The sequence below is a fragment of the Myxocyprinus asiaticus genome, chromosome 34, assembly GCF_019703515.2.
Source record: "Myxocyprinus asiaticus isolate MX2 ecotype Aquarium Trade chromosome 34, UBuf_Myxa_2, whole genome shotgun sequence".
Classification (NCBI taxonomy): domain Eukaryota; kingdom Metazoa; phylum Chordata; class Actinopteri; order Cypriniformes; family Catostomidae; genus Myxocyprinus; species Myxocyprinus asiaticus.
Window position 1 is genome coordinate 39,341,179 of NC_059377.1, and position 27,965 is coordinate 39,369,143.

Consider the following 27,965-nt stretch of genomic DNA (forward strand, 5'->3'; position numbering starts at 1 on the left):
TAGTGCAATTAATGATGTAAAAATAACACGTAAAAATTTTTTTACGCAATTAATCATGTCCCCGCACCCTATTAAGGAATATTCCTACCTTCAGAGCAATTCCACCTGTTTTCAGCAGGGGCAGTAAGTTAAACTCCAACTGTACATAAAATGTGCAGCTGTACAGACATCCTTTAATGTGTTGCAGGTTTAGGATAACCGTGTGTGTATGTGTGTGTGTGTGTGTGTGTGTGTGTGTCTTTAAGCGGAACACTAAAACAGCATGGGTGGAATGATATAAGATTGAAAGGAAAGTCATCTGCATTTTAACTCAGTTTTTAATGTATTTTGGCCTGTGCGTGTGCGTGTGTGTTTGATGTGCAGACAGAGCACATCAAAGTAAACGTCAGGGAACCTGTGCTGAGATAATCTCATTCATGACAAAACACACACACACGGACATCAAGAACACACACAATTTTCAATCAGCAAACATGCAAACACAGGTGTACATGCACACACACGTGCTCAATTGAACTCTGTCACGAAGACTGAAAAAGTGAATGTTTTGGCTTTGTTTGCAGCTTCATTATTCAGATCTCCTGTTTAAGTATTTCGGCTCATTAACTCACACTAATTGAGATGAATATGAAAAGTTAAAATGTCACTAATATAATTCATTTCTCTTTGATCAATGATGTTTGTCTTGCAGCTAGACATACTGATAGTACATCTGTCTTGAACATTTCATTTTATCTGGATCAACATTTCAAAGTTTTAAATTATCACAATAATCTGACAAGTCGTCAAAGAAAGGAACAAAATACACTCACCGGCCACTTTATTAGGTACACCTGTAAATCTACTTATTCATGCAATTATCTAATCAGCCAATCGTGTGGCAGCAGTGCAGTGCATAAAATCATTCAGATACGGGTCAGGAGCTTCAGTTAATATTCACATCAACCATCAGAATAGGGAAAAAATGTGATCTCAGTGATTTCGATTGTGGCATGATTGTTGGTGAAAGACGGGCTGGTTTCAGTATTTCTGTAATTGCTGATCTCCTGGGATTTTCACACACAACGGTCTCTCGAGTGTATAGAGAATGATGCCAAAAACAAAAAACATCCAGTTCTGTGGACGAAAACATCTTATTAATGACAGAGGTCAGAGGAAAATGGCCAGACTGGTTTGAGCAGACAGAAAGGCTATGGTAACACAGATAACCACTCTGTACAATTGTAGTGAGCAGAATAGCATCTCAGAATTCACAAATTCTACCTTGAGGCAGATGGGCTATAACAGCAGAAGACAACATTGGGTTCCACTTCTGTCAGCCAAGAACAGAAAACTGAGGCTGCAGTGGGCCTAACATTTGTGTACCTCAGCAGAAATCCAGATTTGTCAGACCAGGTGATGTTTTTCCAATCGTCTAGTGTCCAGTTTTGGTGAGCCTGTGCCCACTGCAGCCTCAGTTCCTGTTCTAAGCTGACAGTAGTGGTACCCAGAGGGGCCTTCTTCTGCTGTAGCCCATCCACCTTAATGTTCAGTGTGTTGTACGTTAAGAAATGCTTTTCTGCATAGAACTGTTGTAACGCATGTTTATTTAGGTTACTGTCACCTTCCTATCAGCTTGGACCAGTCTGGCCATTCTCCTCTGACCTCTGTCATTAACAAGCCGTTTTTGCCCACAGAACTGCTGCAATTATGTCACGGTCTAAATCACTGAGATCACATTTTTTCCCCAGTTAAATTAACATTAACTGAAGCTCCTGACCCGTATCTGAATGATTATATACATTACACTGCTGCCACACTATTGGCTGATTAGATAATCGCATGAATAAGTAGATGTACAGGTGTACCTAATAAAGTGGCCGGTGAGTTTATATTAAAATTTACAGAATTATGAATTCTACAGTCATCTGAATTGACTGTGGGGTCCACGGCCTCTTAAAGGGACAACGTACTCACCCTTACGTTGTTCCAAACCTGTGAGTTATTCTTATGTGGAACACATCACATTTTGTGTTCGATGGAAGAAAGTAATTCGGGTTTGGATTAACCATTAGGGTGAGTAAATGAAGACAGGGTTTTCATTTTTGGGTGAACTATCCCTTTAAAAGGTGTTTCAATGTATAAGTCAATAAAATTTTAAATTAGCTTAAAATATTTCCCAACATAATCGGTAGCAAAACAGTAGATCTTAATTTTTTAATTTTTTTATTTTATGAAATGAAAGTGAATTCAACAGAACATCTAGTGTGTCTGCCCCTTAATAACTGGTAACTTGGTCTGGGGAAAAAAAATCAGATTATTACTATTTTTTTTCTTTATTCTGGTTGTACCATCTGTACCTTTAAATAAATCATTATTTAAAAGAAAATTACCTTTGCAGTTAATAACCCTGTTAAAAAAACCCTATTTTGAAACAAATTGTCCCAGGAGACGTAATGTTTTTGGATGGAATATTGTAACTTTGGGGTGACTCAGCAGTGGAATCCCTGTGTGGACATTTAATGCTAATTTAATTACAGCCACTGCAATCTCTTGCTATTGAAGAACATTAATTCAGACCTTCTAAACCACCTCTTGTATACTCACCAATGGAGCACATAGCAACAACAGCATTAATAACACATTTCCAGCAACCACTGGTTGCTAGAAAGCTTACCTCAGAAAAATGATCGCAATTCCTGGAACAGGTGAGACGTGCTTTTGGTTGAGTACAAAACTAGCATAAGCAGATGAACATTCTGTATTCATAACCTGTCTGTCCAGACCAGAATGTTATTTATTTATTTTTTTTATTTTTTTTAACTTTTGGTTATAATTTTGGGAAATGTAAAATTCTGAAAAACTCTTAATATGTATTTTGAGAGATATCCATATTTATTTTCAATGGAAATATTAATGTTTAATAATTTTTTGTTAATAAGTATCACTGTAACTGATTGATGTGAATTTTTCAGGCCAAAATCCAAAGAAATAAATATAAAATATTTATTTTCCTAATGAAAATTATGGCAAATTTTTGGACCAACAATCCAAATATTTTTTTTTTTTTTTTTTTTTGCAATTTGTGATTATTTTCATGACAATTAATTTTCCCTTCAAATTCTGATTACTGTAATGCAAAAAAAAAAAAAACAAACAAAAAAAAAGAAATGTAATTTGTCAAGTACATCATGGTAGTATTTCTTGTACTGCCTATAATTTATACTGATTTAAATAAACTCATTTTATTAGTAAGAAGTATTACAGTAATGAGAATCTAGAGTTTAGAATAATGGGAATTACAAAATTAAAGTTTGCTAAATAATGTCACATTGTAAAAAATATTTAACTCTCTACAAAGCATAAAGTTACGTGTAGCATATTCTGCATTTCGCCGAAATAACATACTCAAACAATTACATGTCAAACAGTCAGATTTCAAGTCACTGGAACTTTCAAGACTAAATTGTAAGAATGCCACTGAACGGTTAATATTTTTGTGATCGCCTGGAGGTATCTAAAGAGACCTAACACAGTGACACTATGACCATAATAGGTTCTTAACCATCAAACTGACCTTAAAGCATCATATTTGGCATTAAGTTAAATGTCTCCATACTCTAAAAGCTTTATAAATAAGATTTTACTTGCTCTAGAATGTTGACGACATCTAGAGCAGCTCAGTAGTCATCTTGATAACAGCATATCCCTTAAGAGACAAAAGGTCCTATTTAAGCCTACTAAGTCATTCAGGTCAAAGGTTAGTTGTCACCAGCTCAGGCGGCCGCTTCGATTTGCTCCTGTGCTTTGATGTGGACGCTGGGTAAACAGAACCAGGCACGCGGCAAGTCGCGGCCCGTGCTGTCGTCTTGAAACTTGATGTTCAGGTAGAAATCTCCAGTGTTTAAGAAGAGCAGTGCTCCCATACAGACAGAGTTCTCTGCAGGGTTCACCTGGAGATGAAACAAACACACCTGCTGACTTCATCACATTGTATATACAGCAGAGCAAACAGCGGTTGCATTTTCAAAACTTCAAGTCCTTTCCTTCCTACAGATGATAGATACATATATTTCCTGCAGGCATCACTGACGTATAGAAGTCTTAAAGGTATAGTAGCAAAAACAGCCAGTTTCTGAAAGGACCAATCTCAGACTGCTTTAAGTGGACCAAAAAGTGAAACGAGATAAAAAAGAACCCAGTTCTCTGTGCATTGTGTCTGGCCTTAAAAGTGGGCTCTACTAGATATCTACTTTCCATTAACATTATTGTGTTTTATAACCTGTACCACTTGAATATTGTTTAAATAAGAGTGCAACCGTTTGGTTCCAGAAGTAAAAATCTTATTATCGCTATTCCGGACATTTCTCAGACTTTGAGGAAGTGACCCAGCTCCGCTCGTATCCTGCTGTTAAGCGGTTTTCAGTGTGCGTCATTCACTCACCGAGCTAATGTAGAAAGTGTTGGAACCGATGAAAGTGACTGCATCCTGAAGGTCGTAGTTTTGGACTCCGTTCTGGTAGTCTTGGAAGGGGATGACAGTCAGAGAGAACGGGCCAACAGCACTCTTGCTGCGATTGGTCAGTTTCACCTCTATTGGCACAGCATCTCCGACAATGCAGTCAGCGACTATGTCACAATCGCATGGCTTACCGTTAACCACAACATCTGGAGAGAGAGAGACAGAGGATTTTCAGATTCCCAAAAGAACATAAAGGGGTTGAATCATGGAAGACAAAGCCAAACTCCCTACTAAGTCCCCTAACATATACAAACACAGAGTCGTTTGAAATCATTAGTAATGACATCACAATTATGGGCTTATTAACATATGGCCACCAATGTTAAAACATCAAACCTGCCCAGAACGATAGTGTGAATATCGGTACACTGAGGTTAGCCAATCATAACACAGGTGTTTTACACATACTGTAGACGTCTTAAGGGCTTTTCAGTGTGCGCGCTGTTTTCTAGACAGTCCACGTCTTTGAGTGCGTTGGTGCACGAGCCTGCTGTTGACTGTTCTAAAAAACCATTGCAAAGCAGTTATAGTGTGCATGTGTCGAACACATCTGTATGGGCTTGAGTTTAAATGAGTACTCTTTGAAAGGCTGAGTGCTCAACCGTTTGCAAGGTAAAGAGGGATGTGGAAAACCAAGGGCCATTCTACGGAGCCCCTTAGAGGACAGGACAGGATTTTTTTTCTTAAATAGTTTTGTGTGCCCTCGCAATAAGTTTTGCGTACCCTAACAATAGTTTTGCGTTCCCTCGCAATAAATTTACCATGGTATTACTACAGTAACCACATTGTAACCTTGATATTCGTAGTAAAATCATAGTAATAATACAGGAAAATGAATAATTTTGTAGTTATTATGGTTTTACTACAAATACCATAGTTGTAGTAAAACCATAGTAACCACAAAAATTATCATGGTAAATCTATGGTAAAACCATGATTACTATATGGATACAGTATACTGTATTAAAACCATGGCTTCTGCCAAAAAAAAAAAAACGTTACTTATCTTACTTTTCATGGTTACTAAAATATTACTTTAGAAAAACCATGAATTCCCCCAAAAACTACGTTTACTACAGCCTACAATATTACTATAGTATTTGTATAGTAAAACCATAATAACCACAATTTTATGATTTTTATTACCATTATTTTAGTTTTCCTGTATTATCCCTATTGTTTCACTATGAATATCATGGTTACAATATGGTTACTGTAGTAAAACCATGGTAAATTTATTGCGAGGGAACACAAAACATATTGTGAGAGAAAGCAAACTATTGTGAGGGCACGCAGAACTATTTCAGAAAACTATACTGTTTGGACTAAACACATTCTTGCGCTATAAAAACCTTGATGTAGCGCAACACTCTTGTAACAGAACACAGGTGTCTCTGCTTTTTTTTTTTTTTTAAGTTGATGTTCTTTTTTACCTAACACAATGTCTAAAAAAATTTCACGCTACTGCGTGAGATGATGAAAAAGCAAGTGGACTTTGTGCAATGGTCAAAAACCTCCATCTAGTGTATGTTAACATAGAAAAACAATAGAAATACAGCACAGATGGAACGGCCCTTTAAAGGTGCAGATGCAAAAAAAAAAAAAAAAACAAAACATTTTTAATTCAGCCAGATCTCATGAAAATAACGAGACTGTGGTGACATTTTTTCAAAATGATATTACATGGTTTCTTACATGTATTGCGGCAGTTCAGAGGTAAAATGTCCACCGAGTGGCGCCAAAAAAAAAAAAAGAAAAAGAAAAAAAGAGAGTTACATTTTCTGCCAATGAGATGGGGTATTTAAGGTTAATGCTCTATCAAGTTTTAAATCAACAAAACCGAACTCCCTACCCTAAACCTTAAACCTAAACCTACCCGATAGTGTCATAAAAAGCAAATGTGACATAAAAACTTAATTGCTGAAGCAGCCACGTCACTTCGTGGAGCTTCCCTATGAAACTTCTGGTTCATGCGTGCTTTTCATGACTCGTACCCAGTTACTTTGCATCGCAAGTGCAATGCTCTATCATTTACGCTACTGTGCAAACAAGCTTTTAAATGTAGTTGGTTATGTAATGCAAATGTTAACCCATACAGCACTACAAATCTTGCACAACAGTACAAGTGTTTAGATGTCATAAGATAGCACTGTATGTACAAGGTGTAAGTTAAGTGTTAATGAGCTGACAAGCAACTAACTGACAAATGAATGACTGCAGTTTTAATCATGATTTGTGTGAAAGTGAATAAAACTCGTTGTAGTGCCTCTAATGTTCATTTCATCATGGAAACTGATTATGATTATGTCGTAAGTGATTGCAAATGTGAGGAAAGTTCTTGTTGTCTCTTTCTCTCACATGCACCCCGTTGTCGGTATCTATCACGAAGAGTCACTATGAGGAGTTTTCTGCGTCTCTTTGAGTGCCCGAGGCAGAGCTGTCACACGAGCCCTGTCCCCGGTGAGCGGCATGCTGGGAGATGCAGTCCCGGCGGGCGTCTGTCAATGACACACAGACAAGACAGTCTACCCTGGAGGACTACAGCTTGCTCCCATCCAAGCACTACATACTCAGATAAATTATCTCACGTTGACAGGACAGCTGTCTATTTCAGAAATAGCAGCATTGCTCTCTACGGGCTTGGTTTAAACGCAGAGAAACTGCCAGGTATAGACATCTGTTTGAGTAATAACATTTGAATGGTGACTATCACAGCTGTAAAGCCAAACGTCAAGCTGTTTTATAAGTGAAACCCAAATGTTTTGCTCTGCATCATCAAATATTCATAGTCCCATCTCAATGATATAAGACTTGGTAAAATAAAGTTTTGCAGTCTGCAAGCCAGTGTTACAATTACATCGAAATGATAATATAAGTCTTAAAATAGCAACTCGCAAAAAAATAAAAAAAAGCATTTTTGGAAAAAATTTAAAATATTTGAGAGTCAAGGCACACAAATGTTCATTACTAAATGCACATACTTTTACACAAACAGTGCACAGTAACAATATGTTGTATCTCACAACTGCACCACACACAGCTGATGTGACACCTTATTAAGTGGCTATATTTATTTATTTATTTAAAAAAAAAAAAATTTAAACAACTTTTGCTAGAAGATGTGAAAATGATAGGTAAATCAGCTGCAAACGGATGGAGCATTATATCGCTATGATGAACCAAACGAGAGACAGAGAGAGAGATGTAATCAAACAAGCAAAAATAGTTAAATACAAAAAAATATATTTTAATATTTTATCATTTAAAAAAAGAAACAAATTGATCAGATTGTCCAATATAAACAGTCACTAAAAACATAACATTTCCTGATTAAGCCTAATAAGGAAAGAATGCACTAGTATTCAAAATCATATATCTCTGTGGTAAACACAGGCAAAGCAATACAATCATTAACCAACTCCTCTCAGAAAACCATTTGTGCTTAACAGAGGTGGGTAGAGTAGCCAAAAACTGTACTCAAGTAAAAGTACAATGACTTAAAAAAATAATAATAATTACTCAAGTAAAAGTACTATCATAAATAATTACTTGAGTAAGATTATTAAAGTATCCAATTAAAAGAGTACTCAATTAGAGAGTAACTCATTACTTTCACAAATGACATAATAGACATTATCTACCCTATATTCCATTACATTTAACATGTATTACAGAATTATTATTATTATTATTAATGGAAATTCTGTCATTTTTCACCATCATGTTGTTACAAACCCTTATGTAATGACTTTCTTTCTTCCATGCAACACTGAGTAGATATTAGACAGAATGTTTGCCTGAGTCACTATTTACTTTCAGTGAATGTATTTTTTCTCTCTCCATATTTTGAAAGTGAATGGTGGACTGAGACTGTCAGTCCCAACATTCTGTCTAACATATTTGTGTTCCACAGAATACAGAAAGTCACACAGGTTTGGAACAACATGATGGTAGGGAAATGATGACATAATATTAAATTATGGCTGAGCTATCACTTTAAAGAGATAGTTCACCTAAAAATGAAAATTATCTCATTTACTCACCCTCATGCCATCGCAGATGTGTATGACTTCCTTTCTTCTGCAGAACACAGTTTATGATTTTTAGAAGAATATTTCAGCTCTGTAGGTCAGTACAATGCAAGTGAATGGGTGCCAATATTCTGATGCTCCAAAAAGCACATAAAAGCAGCATAAAATTAATCCAAAAAGACTCCAGTAGTTAAATCTGTATCTTCAAAAGTGATATGATAGGTGTGGGTAAGAAACAAATCAATATTAGTCATTTTTTGCCCAGCAGGGGGCGATATGCAGAGAAGAATGTGAATCACCAAAAACAAAAGAAGAATGTGAAAGTGATCTGTTTCTCATCCACACATTCTCATATCACATCGCTTCTGAAGATATTGATTTAACCACTGGAGTCTTATGGTTTACTTTTATGCTGACTTATTTGATTTGTTTTTAGCTTTAAAATGTTGGCACCCATTCATTTGCATTTTATGGACCTACAGAGCTGAAATATTCCTCTAAAAATCTTAAGTTGTGTTCTGCAGAAGAAAGAAAGTCATACACATCTGGGATGGCATGAGGGTGAGTAAATGAGAGAATTTTCATTTTTGGGTGAACTATCACTTTTAGGACTCTTTTCAGATCTGGATGGATTTTTAAATAAGAAGAGAGGTTTGGAAACCTTTCTAGTAATTATTACAGCGAAAACGTCCCACAGGGATTTTATATATAATGCTGAAATATAAACCAAAGCAAGATCATATTTTATTAATGCCTACTTTCACTATTTCATAGCTTTTAAAGTCCTGCATGGATTCTTATTTCAGTGTAGTTACAGTTTTCAGTGTCGAAAGAATTTAGATCATTAGTTCTGTACAGCAGTACCGCCACTCCCTAAACGCAGAGTACGCAGCCTGCGTAGGGCACCAACCCTGGTCGCGGAACACTCGCTGTGTCTGAAACTGCCCCTATCCACTATATAGTGCACTATTTCGGGTGTCTGCCATTTTGTAGGAGTGTCTGAATTCTGAGTGAGCCACTCGTTCTCTACTTTTGTTCACTTATTCTTACCCACAATGCACTCTAATTTTGAGTGTACATTTGATGTACACTCGACGACGGTTAATTGCCCATAATCCACCATGGGTAAAACATACAAGCTGATAGTTTACTGCTTCATTCGCTCCTGCAATATTTTATTTCATGCTTAATGTATTAAATTACTTTTTGACAAATCATTACTTGATTAAAATAACATAATAACATATAGAGAGGCAAAACATACAGATACATTTTAAAATGTACTCTTTATTTATATTTATACAGAATTTTGCCAGTAAGATGAAGAATTCTTTATTTACTAAATTCACTGAGGTGATATTATTTTAACAGGAGACTGCACACAGTGGAAATGATAATTCTGTGGATTATTTAAATATTCGGTTATAACATGTAGGTTATGATAACTTTGGTCGGATGAGAAATGCTACCCAGCTTTATATAATAATGTACATTTGATAAAATGTGTTTACTCTTTATATTAACATATATATTAAAAATGACAAACAGAATGAAGATTTATTGTATTAATATATTATTTAATAAGAATAACAAGTAAGGCTCAGGTATTTTAAAAGTTCATATATGATGTTGTTTCTGTGACAGCCCCAGAGCTCCGACACTTTATGTATACGTCAGTGTCCGAATTCACTCACTGCTGAGATATAGTGCACTAACTGCCATTCACTATATAGGAAACAGTGAACGAGTGAACGATTGTGGAATGCGAAAACAGCCAGTCTCTCTTCGCCATACAATCACCTCGCACCTGCACATCTCTCACGCGCGTGCCCCGCACACCTTGCTGTGCACGTGCAGAAATGCTGTCTGTTCACGCTCCATTTGTCAATCACATGTTTTGTACAGCAAAAGGCATTTACACTTAATGTAGATGTTCCGAAATAGCTTTGCGAAGAAAACACGTAAATACTGCTCATGACATGCGGGACACGGGACATAGCGCACTGATATATTGCTGCAGATTTTAAAATGTACACTTAAAAACGGATGTCATAAAACCCCAGTTACAGAATCACCCTGAAAATGACCATCACATTCACACAGAAAAGCCAGCGTTAGCATTAGAGCCACAATTTACCTTGAAGTGCAGCCTTAAGTTGGAGCTTCAATTTTAATCTTGAAATATCAGCTTGTCTTGGTGTTTGTAAGGGGGTTCAGTGGAAAGGAGGAGGCGAGAACCGGCTTGACAACTTAAATAATAATTTAATAAACAACTTAAACACACAACCAAAACCACACAGTACAGCTGCCTGCAATTCTCTCTCTCTCGAACTGTCGTCCCTGGCCACCTTTATCCCTCGCGCGGATTGGGGACCGGGTGTGTCTCATTCCAGCCCGGCCCCGCCCTCCTCGGCTCTACACTCCTCCCGGTGTTGCCTCAGGCCGGGGAGCCCCCGGCATGACGTACATCCCCCACCCTTCCTCTCCGGGGGGGATGGGGGCGTGCCTTACGCCCCGACTGCCGGCGGGTCATCCCCGCCTTCCTCGACCTGGGAGGAGACAGGAGGGGAAAAACAACAAAACAAAATGGCGAGGGAAAGGCTAACACGGAGCGACAGAGAGAGAGAGAGAGAGGAGAGAGAGAAAAAGAAACTCACCGGTTCTCTGATGCACCGTCACGTAGTCCTCGATCACTACTCTACCCTCTCAGGTGGACTGCAGCCGCTCCTCCCCGGGTGGACCGGAGTCGGACCTCCGACCCCCAGCGGACAGAACGCCCCTCCGCATTCCCGGAGTCCCGTGGGGACACTCCTCTGCCCCTGGCAGTGGCCCTACCACTCCAGGCGGTCTGGGAGTCGCTTCCCTCCTCCCCCCGCGGACGGCGGTCTTCTCTCGACCCCTCCGCGTTCCTGGGGGACGGCAGGGCACTCCTCCGCCCCCGGCAGCGGCTCCCTCGCTCCAGGCGGTCGGGGATTCCCGTCCCAACTCGCCTCGCGGACGGCGGCCGTTCCCCGCGTCCGGGTGGTCGGGCTACTCCGTCCCCCATCGGACAGCAGCGGCGCTCCCCTGGGTGGACAGCAGTGTCGAGGACTCTGCGACGGGAATCCCTCCTCCTTCCCGGGTTTTGGTACCAGTGTAAGGGGGTTCAGTGGAAAGGAGGAGGCGAGAACCGGCTTGACAACTTAAATAATAATTTAATAAACTTAAACACACAACCAAAACCACACAGTACAGCTGCCTGCAATTCTCTCTCTCTCGAACTGTCGTCCCCGGCCGCCTTTATCCCTCGCGCACCCCATCAGGCTGATTGGGGACCGGGTGTGTCTCATTCCAGCCCGGCCCCGCCCTCCTCGGCTCTACAGTGTTAAATGAAGGCATTGCAAGATGAAACTATTATTTTTTCACTGTGCGGAGCAAAGAAAGTGTTTCACTTTGAAGAACATGATGCTGCAGGTTGGGTCTTCTTGAGTGACAGCACATGACAGCACACCCAGCTACGTGAACTTCCGCTATCGTAAAAGTCCCATTCAATAATATCTAAAAAAAATTACACATTAACCAAAATTGAAACCAGTAATGTAATAGCAGGAACGCTACCCATTGTAAAGAAGTAAAAGTACATTTTTACATTAGAAATTTACTTGAGAGTAAAAAGTACCCACTTTTAAACCTACTCTAGAAGTATATTTTTCCCCAAAAAGTTACTCAAGTAAATGTAGCACGTTACTACCCACCTCTGGTGCTTAACAATTTGTCTATGTGCACTAAAGCTCTTGCTATTAAATAAAGCAATACTTTTAAAGCATAATTTACAGTTGAGCTACTGTATATCTGTCAGGTTAACCACGTCAGCATTTTTGTAGTGACTGTTGCTCTGGAAGGCTTGTTGAGGGTGATCATGATGTCACAGCACACAAATAAATGAGCAGGTCGCCATGGTAACTAGGCTTGCCCACTGCATTGAGCGGTTGTGGTAAAGTGCCAGGCAGCAGAAACTGACTCAGCGAAGCAACCTGGTTAAACTGATTCCTCAAGCATAAAAATCAGCAGTGAATGAAGGACGCATCACGCAGGTTGCAAATTACAAGTGATACTCATTCTAATACTACTGTAATTAGATGTATACTATTAGAGTAATACTGAACAGTTTAATTACACTTTTAAAAAAATAAGGTTTCAGTAGTGTTTTCAAACATTTCAGTAACCAAAAAAATTTGGATTGCAAGTTAGGCCACGTGCACACTAATACGTTTTTAGTTGGAAGCATATTGATTTTTAACGTTGTTCCGAAAACGAAGAAATATCCCGCCGTCAGATCAGCATGTGAGCTGCGTTTGCTGTCTGGGCATGCCCACGCAGAGACAGCTCTCATGGAGACAGACTGCCCTCACTGTGAGGGCATGAGTCTCAAGACGCTTCGTTCGCGAATCACCCTCGTTCTGAGCGACGATTCAGCCTCCTGAACCCTCCCACCCACCACTTCTGTGACTCCTGTGGGATCACACAAAGAGGCACAGTGGGGCCGCGAGGTTGAGCAGGATGAATTTGAGGTGGACTTTGTGCCGGCACATGCCCACGATCCCCTCAATCTCCATGTAATGCGTCTATGCTGATACAGTATGTGAGTTACAAGCTTCGGACCTCTGCAGGAGCATACGGCCTCCTCACGTTTGGCGGTTCTGATGCTGGGGATGATTATGTTATGTTTCTCACTGCATCTGGTGAGTGGTCAATGGAGGACGTTGCAGCCCCTTCCCCCAACAAGCGTGAGGAGCGTGCACATGCCTCTGACAAGGAGATGCTTTGTGTTCTTTCCAGGGCAGTCAAAGAGCTCACTTTCGAATGGTCTCCTCCAGAGGAACCTGAAAAATATTGCCTTGATGAATGGTTTCTGCAGTCCGGACGTCGTCAAGCGACCACATCCTGCAGATCTGCCCGATTCTTCCCGGAAGTTCATACACTCGCACAGCGATTCCACTCTCCTCACTAAAGTGGACCACGAGGAAGACGAAGGTTATGCCCAACTACCCGCTAGGAAGAGGCGCTAGCGGCACATCTCTGCCTGTTGAGAAGCAGGGCGTGGAAGTCACGGCCCATTCATGCTTCCAAGCCATGTCGACTGACGTCCACACTGGCTGGAAAAGCACACACAGCGGCAGGCCGAGCTGGTTCAGCACTCCACGCGATGGCGGTGCTCCAAGTTTTCCAAGCTAAACTCCTCAAGCAAATGGACAAGCAAGGCTACAATCCAGAGACGTTCAAAGAGCTTCGCACCGCTACGGACTTAGTGCTGTGAGCCACGAGAGTCACTGCACAGGTCAATGGGCGATCTGATGGTTTTGGATTGTCACATCTTGCTGACTCTCAGGGAAAGGCGTGATGCGGAAAAAGCCGCTCTATTTGATGCTCCGGTGTCTCCAGCTGGCCTTTTCGGCAGCTCTGTGGATATATTTGCTGAGTGCTACATCACAGCTCAGCAACACTTGCAGGCTTTGAGACATTTTATGCCAAAACGGAGCAGTACTTCATCACAAACAGCTCGCTTCCACTCTGTCTCAGGCCAGTGCCCGGCTAATAACGCATGCTGCCTCAGCGCCGGCAAAAGTCGCAGCCAAGCTGCCCCCACCCACGCGTGCAGCGAAAGCATTCCTGATGAGCACAGCTCTATGATGCAAGAATGCAGAGCTCGCCATCCTTCCGGACCCGTCCCGAAGAAGGCTCGATTATAGACACACAATGCTGTTCCCCTCTTCCCCACTGCTATTTGTCGGGAAAAGAATATTGTTGTTCAAAATGTTGTTCAAATATTACTTCTGTGTCTCACATTCAAATAACGAATGTATAAAGGAGTAAAGCGCTCGTTGCACAATTTGCGAAATGCTCACACTTTCTCAATAAAGAGCTCTTTTCCACTTCTAAGCCCACACATTATGCACAGCTGCTTCCCAATGGTGATCGGCACATTATATCATATAGTGAACGAACCAAATCACCCTCTGTCCCATTCGCAGATGCGTGGCGAGCCCTTACAGGCATTTCTGATTGGATGCTAAAAACGATCAAAAATGGTTATACGTTCCATTTGCACATCGGTCGCCCCGTTTCAACGGCGTTCTGTCTTCTATGGTTCCGTCCGAAGACGTGCTGGTGTTATGAGCCGAAATACACAATCTTTTCGCAAAGAACGCGATAGAGGTTGTTTCAGATGAATTAAAAAGCCTGCTGTCCCGCTGCATGAATGCGTGGCAAGCCCTCATGAGCGTGTCAGACTGGGTGTTTAAAACTATCGAACACGGTCATATGATTCGGATTGTACGCCAGCCACCTCGCATCATCAGCGCTTTGCATTCTGTGGTCCGACTCTGTTGCGTGCAGAGATTCACAGTTTCCTCAAAAAAAAGGCGATAGAGACTGTCTCAGACTGCGACACACACAACGGGATTTACAGCTGTTATTTCCTCGTTCTGGATAAGGAAAGCGGACTTCGGCCCATTCTAGTTCTGAGATGATTTAATTGCACACTTGCGACGCTCCCATTCAAAATGTTAACTCAGAAACCAATCTTATCGCACATCCGTCCTCAGGTCTAGTTTGTGTTAATAGATCTGAAGGAGGCGCAGTTCATGTACCAATTGCACCACGTCACAGGCAGTTTTTGAGATTTGCGTTTGAGGAAACTGCGTATCAAATTGAAGTCCTTCCTTTCAGTCTGTCTCTGGCTCCTCGCACGTTCACGAAATGTATCGATGCATTGCTCGCCCCATTGAAAATGAACGGTGTGCGTGTTTTGAATTACCTCAGCGACTGGTTATTACTAGCCAATCAGAGGCACTACTGAGCGAATACAGACACTTGCTGCTTTGCCATCTGAAAAATCTTGTCTGAATGTCAACTGGGCGAAAAGCACACTTTTCCCCAGCCAGTAAATCTCCTTTGTAGGAGTTCATCTAGACTCAGTGAGCAAGCACGCACACGCACCTCATGAATGAGTGCGTACACACCATTCTTCGGTGTCCATCTCAGTTCAAACAGGGAAAATATTAACACTGAAGTCATTTCAGAGAATGCTGGGTTTTATGGCAGCAGCATCCGCTGTCATACCGTTAGGTCTGTTACAAATGAGACCTCTCCAGTGCTGGCTCAAGCAATGTTCCACATTGTGCCTGGAGCATCGGGCACATGCACATCATAGTGACTCACCGCTGTCTGGCTTCCCTAGTACAATGGACAGCACCGGCCTTCTACCAACTGGGTGTTATGCTGGGTCAAATTATCAGAAGAAAAGTGCTGACCACAGATGCATCCAACACAGGTTGGAGCGCAGTGTGTGATGGATGCCCGACTTTTGGCACCTGGACAGGTGCGAAACGGGCATGGCACGTCAACCACCTAGGGCTACTGGCTGTCTTTCTAGCTTTGAGAGCTTTTCATTCCGACATCGTGAATCAGCACATCGGTTATGAACACCATTTTACAGGCTAGAGCACCATCCACGAGACGCCTTTATGCACTGAAATGGAATGTGTTCACTAATTGGTGCTTTTCACATGGCAAAGACCCAGTAAACTGTCCCACACCTGTAATTTGTACATTCGTACAAGAGCGATTGGACACAGGACTCACTCTGTCAATGCTCAAAGTTTATGTGGTGACAATATCTGCATGTCATGCACCTGAAGCCGGCACCTCTATAGGCAAACATAATTTAATTAAAGTTCCTTAGGGAAGCGAGATGGCTAATCCCCCCTTGCCCGGCTACAGTCCCGACTTGGGACCTAACTTGGTCTTAAAAGCGCTTGCTGGGCCTCCCTTCGAGCCTCTGGACTATGTTGAATTGTGTGTGCTTTCTCTTAAGACCGCATTACTGCTGGCTTTGGCATCAGTAAAATGGGTCGGTGATTTGCAAGCACTGTCAGTCGACAATTCATGTCTGGAGTTTGGTCCGGGTCTTTCAAAAGCCACTGTCAAACCCAGGAAAGGCTATATGCCTAAGGTTCTAACCATGCCCTTCAGAATGCAGGTGGTTCACCTTCAAGCATTTTTCCCTCTTCCATTTAATTCAGATGAAGAAAAGTCCTTGCATTTGTTATGCCCTATGTGAACGCTATACACATACACTGAGTGCACCTGCCAATTCAGACTGTCTGACCAGCTCTTTGTGTGTTATGAAGGATGCACGAAAGGAATGTCCATCTCCAAGCAAAGACTTTCTCACTGGATCATAGATGCAATCGTCTTGGCTTACGAGTCACAGGGTGTGAATTGCCCAATTGGTGTTAAAGTACACTCAACTAGAGGCATGGCCTCTTCATGGGCATGTACGAACAGTGTGTCCTTACAAGACATATGTTTTGCAGCAGGATGGTCTTCTTAAAACACATTTGCAAGGTTTGACAACCTAGATGTACCGTCTCTAATTGCAAGTCCTCTCTGTCTAAAGCGCTTGCTATTTCGTTGGCCAAACATGTACTTATGCCCCTCTTTTTAAGTACGGGCTTCGTCATTTAACACAACCGCCTGCATTCAGATCAATGTATTTCCCAGGCACAGGCACCTTCATTACAAATAAACTTCCTTCCCGACTGGGTTCGTGACGGGGTTAATTCAAACTATATGACCATAGATCATATATATATTCTGAGTGTTCCCCTCTTGGCTCGTCATTTGCATGTGGCATACTCATGTTGGTCGCCATCCCGTGGGACTGCGGTGTCATGTTTCCTCTCTGGAAAGGTTATGTTGTGTAGTGCGGCATGATGGGACTCTGTTCCCCATAGCGTTAGCTTAGTGATGTAATGTCAAGTGAACTGAATCGTAAGGGAACTTCTCTTTACGTATGTAACCTCGGTTCCCTGAGATGAAGGGAACGAGACATTGCGTAGGCTGGCCACACTACAGATTCAGGATTTTTTTGAGGTGCGAGCGATGTGCTCTTTGTCAGAATTCTGAGGAATGGTGTTTGCGCACCCGCTTATATACTGGACACCTTTGTGCCTTAAAGGGCGGGGCTTAAACACCATAGCCAATCCTGGCGTTATTGTAGAAAGGTTTCAACTAGGTCGTGTAAAAGGACACTCCCCATAGCGTCAGCTTAGTGACGCTCAGTCCCCTTCATCTCAGGGAACCAAGGTTACATACTTAACCGAGACGTTTTCAGTGGAAACACATTAGTATGGATGTGGCCATAGACAGAAGTTGCGAACAAAAGTTGTGCAAACATAATTCATGTTTGCCAGACCGAACCATTTCTGTTAGGATTGGTATTGGATTGTACATTGTCAAAAAAGTAGGCCTACTGTCATTATCATTTTATTATAGATGTACATGTCACAATATATCACAAACATCAGTATTTAATTCCAAAAGTTTAAGATAGTTGCGCAGTTTGCGAATTATACACTCACTGAGCACTTTATTAGGAACACTATACTAATACTGGGTAGGGTCTCCCTTTGCTCTCAAAACAGCCTCAATTCTTCATGGCATGGATTCCACAAGATGTTGAAACATTCCTTTGAGATTCCAGTCCATGCTGACATGATTGCATAATGCAATTTCTGCAGATTTGTCAGCAGATTTGAAAACATTCCCCACACCATTACACCACTGCCACCAGCCTGGACTGTTGACACAAGGCATGATTCATGCTGTTGGCGCCAAATTCTGACCCTACCACCTGTGTGCCTCAGCAGAAATCGAGACTCATCAGACCAGGCTACATTTTTCCAGCCTTCAACTGTCCAGTTTTGGTGAGCCTGTGCCCACTGTAGTCTCAGCTTTCTGTTCATGGCTGACAGAAGTGGAACCCGACGTGGTCTTCTGCTATTGTAGCCCATCTGCCTCAAGGTTCGACGTGTTGTGCATTCTGAGATGCTATTCTGCTCACCTCTCTCATCAAAAATATGTTTCCATCCGCAAGACTGCTGCTCACTAAATGTTTTTTTGTTTTTGGCACCATTCTTATTAAACTCTGGAGACTGGTGTGCGTGAAAATCACAGGAGATCAGCAGTTACAGAAATACTCAAACCAGCCCGTCTTGCATCAACATGCCATGGTTGAAATCACTGAGATCAAATTTTTTCCCCATTCTGATGGTTGATGTGAACATTAACTGAAGCTCTTGACCCGTATCTGCATGATTTTATGCATTGCACTGCTGCCACACGAAAAGTCACAAGTAAGGCCGCGTCCACACTAATACATTTTTGGATGAAAATGCAATGATTTTGATATGTTTGCGCCTCTCATCCACTGCGATTTCCTCCAAAAAAGCTCTCTACTACAGCACAAATAAGAAATGCTTTGGAAAATTAAAACGTTTCCTTTTTAGTTAAAAACTCTACATGAAGTTTTAAACCAATTCATATTAGTGTGGATGTGGTCAGAAGTCGCAAAGAAAAGTTGCGCAAACTTAAGTTACATTTGCCATAGCAGTATTCACCAGACCGAACTATTTCTGTAAAACCAATATCAGACAAAATATTGTCAGAGCATAAGTAGGCCTACTGTAATTATTTATCACTTTATTCTAGATTTATTATAGATGAAGAGGTAACACTTTACAATAAGGTTCCATTTTTCATCATTAGTTAATGCATTAGATATTATGAACAAACAATTAACAATATATTGTTTACAGCATTTATTAATCTTTATTAATGTTAGTTAATAAAAATACAATTGTTCATTGTTAGTTCATATTAACTAATGCTGTTAACTAATGTTAACAAATGGAACCTTATTTTAAAGTGTTACCAATGAAGATAGTTGTCGTTTGGCTAACTGTACTAGCGGTGTGTCATTTTGTTGCGCAAGACGAACTATTTCCACCTAAAAATTACCAATAGAAATTCCTTAAAAAAATCAATAATTTGGAGATCATTGTATAATTTGCACACTGGGACAACACAACAGCATTTTGTTTATAACCCATTACCACAACACTCCATTTACAAAATTATGTGTACTACTATAGAACGATTCATAAAAGCTTTGATTTACAAACAAAACCACAAGCCTTTATACCAAAAGGTTTTGATGAGCTCAATCTTAAGCCTTCTGAGATTCTAGATCCCTCTGAACATTAATGTATGCGATGTGACAGCCCTCATGTTAATTTTTAAACCTCGTGCTAATTTTGATGAATTATTAAACTAAGATATACTTAGGACCTCCATCATGTAACAGCATATATTTTACATAAAAAAAATCTCAGAATCACATAAAAGTACAGAATCAGCACAGGGTGACATCTCATTTCCCCCAAATAAGCACCAAAACTCTTGTCTAAAGTCAGCAAATGGCAGACGTTGGCGAACTTTAAGGGATAAAATATTACACTGATGGTGAGTAAATGACGATATCATTTTCATTGCTGGGTAAACTATTGCTTTAGTTAAAGGTGTTTCTACTTAACTTTGAAAGAAATACAAGTGGGATTCTGGTTTGACAGGCACAAAAGATGCTTTTCAATGTCTGTTCATTGTAAAGACGTAAAGCTAGAGAGCAGAGCATCATCCTTCAAATAGAGATCAGCTCGCTTGATGCTCCATTACAAATCAGTGGTTAAAGAGTACAAGAGGAATCTCTTACACTGTCATGGCTGAATTACTGAGTGGTTAAAAATGTGTGTTTTCACAAAGTCTGAGTGGTTACAAAAGATACATTTATTACAGTGCTTGCAGTGCTAAATGTTATACTTTATGAAATTTAGCATTCAAATGTAAACTAATAGAACTAATACTAATACATAATTATATTTTAAACTAATAAAATGTTTAGTATTTAAAATTTATGTATCCATCCGTCCATCCATCCATCTACCTCTTCATCTAACTGTTTTAACTTAACTATATATATATATATATATATATATACATACAGTGGCAAGAAAAGGTATGTGAATCCTTTGGAATTACCAGCATTTATGTATACATTTGTCTTAAAATCTGATTTGAACTTCATCTAAGTTACAATAATGAACAAATATAATCTGTTTTAACTAATAACACACAAATAATTGTATTGTTCTTGTAAATATTGAATACATCATTCAAACATTCACAGTGTAGGTTGGAAAAAAGTATGTGAACCCCTAGGCTAATGACATCAACAAAAGCAAATTAGAGTCTGGAGTTGGCAAACCTGGCTTCCAAATAATAAAACGAGATTAGAGGTGTGGGTTAGAGCTACTTTGACTAATAATAGTCATGCAAACATTTTGAGTTTGTTATTCACAAGAAGCATCTACTGACGTGGACCATGCCTCACAAAAAAGAGATCTCGGAATACCTAAGATAAAGAATTGTTGCTGTGCGTAAAGCTGAAAAGGGTTACAAAGTTATCTCAAAGAGCTTAGATATTCATCTGTCCATAGTTAGACAAATTGCCTATAAATGGAGACTAATGTACTATGGCTACTCTCCCTAGAAGTGGCTGTCCAGCCAAGATGACTCAAAGGGCACACCACAGAATGCTCAATGAGATAAAAAAAAAGAACAGCGACAGCTAAAGACATCTCTCTTCATGAGTCTATTTTACAGAAAACATTAAACAGCCATGATGTCCATGGCAGGACACCACAAAGGAACCTGCTGCTTTCCAACAAAAACATTGCTGGCGCCTGAAGTTTGCCAAAGACCACCTTGACACTCCACAACACTACTGGGAAAAATGTTTTGTGGACTGATTATAATAGGGTTGAATTGTTAAGGGAAGAACATACAGCACTACGAATGGCAAAAAAAGGGCACTGCATACCAACATGAAAACATCACCCCGGCGGTGAAGTACGGTGGAAGGAGCATCATGATTTGGGGCTGCTTTGCTGCTTCGGGGCCTGGACTGCTTGGCATCATCAAGGGAAAAATGAATTCCCAAGTTTATCACGGTATCCAACAGAATATCAGGGTGGTTGTGCGCCAGCTGAAGTTCAGTAGATGTTGGGTGATGCAGCAGAACAATGAACCAAAACATCAAAGTAAATCCACTACAGAGTGGCTTAAAAAAAAAAGAAAATCTTTTAGAGTGGCCCAGTCAGAACCCAGACCTTAACCCAACAGAGATGCTGTGGAATGATCTCAAGAGAGCCGTTCACACTAGACATCGTAAGAATATGTCTGAGCTGAAACAGTTCTGTAAGGAAGAATGGTCCAAAATTCCTTCTAAACATTGTGCAGGTCTAATCCGCAGCTACTGGAAACACTTGGTTGAGGTTACTGCTGCCAAAGGAGGATAAACCAGTTATTAAGTCCTAGGGTTCACTTACTTTTTCCACAGCACTGTGAATGTTTAATGGGATGTGTTCAATAAAGACAAGAAAGATTATAATTTGTTGTGTTGTTAACTTAAGCACATTGTGTTTGTCTGTACTTGTGACTTTGATGAAGATGAGATCACATTTTATGACCAATTACTGCAGAAAACCAGCTAATTCCATAGGGTTCACATACTTTTTCTTTTACTCTGCCTCCTTTTTGGAAACATGCTACGTGATATCCTTTGCCATACTGTACCAAATCTGCCACAAACATCTATAGTCTTATATCTAATCAAACAGTCAGCACATGACCATGAAAGGCGTTTGTTTCAGTGTGATAATGGCAGACTCCATCACTGTCAGATGGAACAGAGATGCTTCCGAGACTGGCATTGCCTCTTTCTAGAGAAAATCAGACCAGATATAAACTTCCTGTTTTTTTGGGTGACACTGGATTCTTCTCAATTCCAAATCACTCCAATACATTTCCAGGCCTAATTATGCTCTTCTATGGTGGAATCCCTTGATCAATTGAAGTCCAAAATCATGTCTGCCACGTTCCCCCTCAGGGCCGAAATGTTATTTCTGAGTCTCATATGGTCTGGCTGAGTATTCACAATCAAAAAGGGGACAAACATATTCATAGACACAGAAATATCTTGTCGCATTGGAGGATAAAGAAGCTTTTGGGCTGACACTTTTGCAAACAAATAATTCAAAGTTTCACCGAACAAAACAATATGAAGAATCAAAACAAACATATTGCTTTGAACTACAACAGTGGAATATTCTAGTAAATCTTCTGGACAAATATATGTAGGAATTATCCAATCTCAAACCCTTTCTTTAAGCTTTTTCCACATGAAAACTTGATTTTTCGTGAAAATGTTGAAAAGGTGACATCTAAAATGAATCTGCATGCACATATCTAAGATATCTCTGGTGAATGCCATGAAAACATGTCAAGGTCATTTTTTTTTAACCCAAATTTTAGTTATCATACAATTTTTAATTCTTTGTAATAATGATTATCCTCAGTTGTAATTCTCAGTGCTGTAACTGTTTTTTTTTTTGTTTTTTTTTTACTGTATTATAGTAGAAAAATTTTAATCCAATGATTTTCTTTCATTTAAAGCAGCATAAATTTAAGATATTAAATAATACCACCATGATGTATAAATACTTTACAACAAAAAAACAAAATAATAATTATAATAATAAATAAAAATAAACATCACACTAGTGTGAATACAGGTAATTTACTAATATTAATAACTTGTTATTGCTGTTGTATTAAAATATGTATCCCAGTGGATTTGCCCCTCACATATTACAATTAAATAGCTAAAAATGTCCACTACATTGTACAGAGAAAAAAATAAAAAATAAATAAATACAAAAACCCAATATTCCCAATTTACCAGTATTTATTTACTTTTTACAAATATAATTATTGTAATGCATTATGACATTTCAATTTTGAAATACTTTACATAATTAAAAAAAACTAATAATTTGCAATAATTTTTATTTTTATTAAAGAATGATTTAAAAATAATTAAAAAAATGTTAACAATTTAATAAAAATAATAAAAACAAAATAATGTAAAACATTTATTTTTGAATAACTCCAATAATTTAAAACCCTTTCAAATACTAGAATTAGAACTACAAGTATAGATGCTTTATATTTTAAAAAATGTCACATTAGATAGGTTGAATACAGGTAATTTACTGGTACTGATAATGTATCATTTCTGTTGTTTTAAATTATGATAATAAATGTGTTAGCCACTTGCAGAGTACCATTTTAAATAGCTACAGATCTCTACTACACTATAAAGAGGAAACATTAAGAAATAATACACAAAAACCAAGCTATCCCATTTTACCAGTTGTCACTTCACCTGTATTTACCTTATGTTAAAATTTGGGTAAATGTGCTTTATTTTAATGGAAATAATATCACATAATGCAAAAACTCTTACTAGTCCACAAATAGTCTTCTTTTCTCTTTTTAATAATATATATATATATATAATTTCTGTCTTGATTTTGAGGTGAAATATGACAAGTACATGTTCTTGACAGGTTTCGTGAGACTGACCCACGAAGTTTCTATTTCCTCATCTCACACTGTGACACTGGGAAAATCAGTGGGAATGATCAGAAAAGTCCTGCAGAGACTCCGGCAGCACGGAGCTCATTGTAAGTCACGTTCTGTGCTCAGATAACCTGACAGACGGTGATCAATAATCAACGACACCTGAATCGCAAACACAGGTTACAGTGTCAGTTCAGCTGTGAAATTATGGGCACTTTTACGAACATAATCCACAGAGCTGATCAGTGATGGAGGGAAAATGGAGCTTGGCACGGTTGCAGCGTTAAATTGCTCTACAGAGCTGTCATATGATCAAAATAGGAGATTAAAAGAGAAAGGATGTTTGAATTGGATGAGAAACGATTTTTGCGGGAGGCCTGTATCTGTTGGAGGTTTCATATGGCTGGAGAAATTATTAATCTTTACTTGATTCACAGCGATAAACTATTTGTCTCTTGTCCTCCTTTCACCTAAAAAAAGAAAAGTCTGTGAGCATTTACTCACCCTCATGTCAATCCAAACCCTTAAGACTTTCTTTCTTCTGCAGAACACAAAAAGAGAAGAATGATCATACAGGTTGTACGACATGAAGGCGAGTAATTGACAGAATGTTAATTTCTGGGTAAACTTTCTGGGTGATTTCTATCAAATCTTGGCCATGATCAAGACTTTTTTTTGTTGTATATTATGAAAAAAGTACCTAACAGTAAGTTTTACTGATTTCAAAGAACAATGTCTTCTTAGGTCTTAAGCTTTAGGTAACTCTTTGTACAAATGATTGTTAATATATGCATGGATCAAATTCAAATGAGTAAGGTGTCATTTGAGCTACCAGCAGGGAAGACTGCAGTAGGGCGGAACCAAAGAACTGAGATTTAATTACAGACTTTGAGGTCACACAGTGTGAATCCGGTTCATAAAGACCGCTGTTTTGTTTACTGAAAATTGAACCACTGCCCCCAGTAGTCAAAACTGGCAGTGTTGTTGAACACATGGGCACGTGTGAGCTCCAGTTTCCAGATGAAATGTCCTCAGAGTGGCGCCAAAAGCAAGTTGTATTTTTAGTTGTAAATGATGTAATACAGTTCTAAAAAATAAAGGACTAAATTATTGAATTAATTTTTGTGATTTAGTTAACAAATTCTCAATTACTGTGCATGTTAATGTGTAAACATGTGCGGATAATTCCCTGCATTATGAACGTGTAACTGGCAGAAATTATTACATTTGTGCGCAATACCCAGACGCAGACTAATTAATTAAATCACAGCCCTTGCGAGAATTCTCTCAACCAATGGTTGAGTTTGGGGCAAAATGATCTCAACCAGTGGTGTGAGTTATGGCTGAATTATCTCAACCAATGGGATGAGTTTGGGGCGGAATTATCTCAACCAATGATGTGAGTTTTGGGCTGAATTATCCCAACCAATGGTGTGAGTATTGGGGCGGAATTATCTCAACCAGTGGTGTGAGTTATGGCTGAATTAACCAATGGGATGAGTTTGGGGTGGAATTATCTCAACCAATCATTTGAGTATGGGGTGGAATAGTCAATCTCTTTGTTGACTAGTGGCACAGAAATTACAAACTTTGTCAATTCTATTGTTAAGGAAGAAATATAAACAGAATCTTAGCAAATGGTCAACAAGCTTCTATATCTTGGTCGAATCCATCTCAAACTGAAGTAAAACAGAAACCAATTTAATACAACCCCAATTCCGAAAAAGTGTGAAAAATGAAAAATACTTATAAAAACAAAAAGGAGTGATTTGTAAATTATATTCACCCTTTGCTATATTGAAAACACTACAACTACACATTATATGATGTTTTTCCTTGTGAATTATTTTTTTGAAAATGTACAGCAATTTCAAATCAGATGATTGCAACACGCTCCAAAAAAAGTTGAGACAGGGGAAATTTAAGACTAATAACAATTTGATGAGTTGAAATATGGCGATGTGAAACAGGAGATGTTAAACAGGTGAGGCAATCGTGTCATAGTATATAAGGAGCCTCCAAAAACAGCCTAGTCCTTCAAGAGCAAGGATCATTCGAGACTTGACAATTTGCCAACAGATGCTTCAGCAAATAATACAGCACTTTGAGAACAATATTCCCCAAAGACAAATTGGAAGGATTTGGGGCATTTCACCCTCTACAGTGCACAATAAAGTTAAAAGTTTCAAGGAATCTGGTCAAATCTCGGTCCGTAAGGGCAAGACGAAAACCATTTCTGAATGTGTGTGAACTCTGAACCCTCAGACGTCACTGTCTTAAAAAGTGGCATTCATCTGTAATGGATATCATGAACATGGGCTTGGGATAACTTAAGTAAACCTTTGTTAGTCAACACCACTTGCCGCTGCATCCACAGATGTTAAGACTTTACTATGCAAAGCAGAAGCCCTACATCAACACTGTCCAGAAGCACTGCCAAATTCTCTGGGCTCGGTCTCATCTAAGATGGAAAGTAGAACAGTGGAACTGTGTTTTTCGGTCTGATGAGCCCACATTTCAAAAAGTTTTTTAAAAACAAAGCTATTTTATCCGGGCAAAAGAGGAAGAGGACCATCCAAGCTGTTATCAGTGTCAGGTCCAAAAGCCAGTGTCTGTATGGGCCAGGGGTGTGTCAGTGCCCATGGCATGGGTAACTCGCACATCTGTGAGAACACCATGAATGCAGACAGATATGTAAAAATTTTGGAGCAACGTATACTGCCATCCAGCACCATCTTTTCCAGGGATGTCCCTGCATTTTCCAGCAGGACAACTGCAAACCACATACTGCCCGGATTTCAATTGTATGGCTGTGTAAGCAGAGAGTGTGGGTGCTAGACTGGCCTGCCTGCAGTCCCAACCTGTCTCACAACTGTGCAGCTGAAGACCTACATAATGGATGATTGGGGGAAAATTCCACATTCTAACCTTAACAAACTTGTGTCTTCAGTACCCAAATGCTTTTATGTTATTGGAATAAATGTGTTATTAGAAGAAATGACGATGATTCACAGTGGTAAACACTCAACTGTCCCAATGTTTTTGGAGCATGTTGCAATCATCTGATTTCAAATTACTGTACATTTTCAAAAAAACTATTAATTCACAAGGAAAAACATAATATAATGTGTAGTTGTAACTTTCAATATAGCAAAGGGTGAATATATTTATAATTAGCATTTTTCATACTGTCCCAACTTTTTTAAGGAATTGGGGTTGTGGAACGAATATACCTTCAACAAGTACTAAGAAAAATAATTAGGATCAAAGGGCACCAGATACATGAGGAGACTTTGTAATCTGAGGACTAGAGAAAGGGGTAAAAATGCTGTGTTTCACCCCTTGGTTTGGCATAAACTTTCTTCTGAGGGCTGAGCTAGCCGGCTATTAACTGTGAATCCCCTTTTATCAGGTACAAATGGAAACTAATTAGGAGTTTCAATTCACGGCAGGTTTTACACAACCTAGGATCAGACCACAGCCAAACAGCAGTGGGGGGAAACCTTTAAAACTGCCCCACATGTACAAACACAGACAAATGAAATCATCAGTAATGCAGTCTGTCTTTCCGAGTGGCCTTGCTTGATTATCTGATTATAATTTAATTTGATTCCTGAGTTGACCTGTTGTCGAGTTTAAATGCAACCACCCCATTCATGGTGATTTCCGGTTAAAAAGCAAAAAAAGACTCTTGAAAATTTTCATGATTGTAATATCACATCAGCAGGACTCATTCCTTTAGTTAGCCAACCCACTCTTGAGTCCCGAAGAGCTCACAAGCGACATGTGAGATGAACTTACACATTACACATCAAGTACACATAATAATAGTAATTATTTTTATTTATATAACACGTTTGTCCAATGCTCAAGTTGCTTTACAACAAAAAAATACATGCAGGTTGAACGCAACATGGAGGAAGGGTTTGCGGTCGTTTTTGCACTGATTTGCACAGACATTTTGTATTTTTTTTCTTATGCTATTTCCTCTTGTAATTTAACTGGCTATTGCTCATTGTGCTTATTAGAAACAGTGCGCAGACTGACAAGTTTTAAGTATATCGTCTGTG

At 39.4% G+C, this 27,965-nt stretch overlaps 1 protein-coding gene across 3 annotated transcripts in view; it reads right to left on the bottom strand.

Annotated features, from left to right (window-relative positions):
- Positions 1-2,257: 2,257 nt before the first annotated feature.
- The window catches only part of LOC127425128 (trafficking protein particle complex subunit 9-like), a 290,373-nt gene continuing 264,665 nt past the window's right edge, over positions 2,258-27,965 (bottom strand). For all 3 annotated transcript variants that reach the window (XM_051670795.1, XM_051670794.1, XM_051670793.1), the window contains 2 exons: positions 4,424-4,647; positions 2,258-3,932 (listed from right to left, as the gene is read on the bottom strand). In XM_051670795.1, coding sequence (XP_051526755.1) covers positions 3,756-3,932; positions 4,424-4,647 — 401 coding nt within the window. In that variant the 3' untranslated portion in view covers positions 2,258-3,755. The remainder of the gene's footprint in view (positions 3,933-4,423; positions 4,648-27,965) is intronic.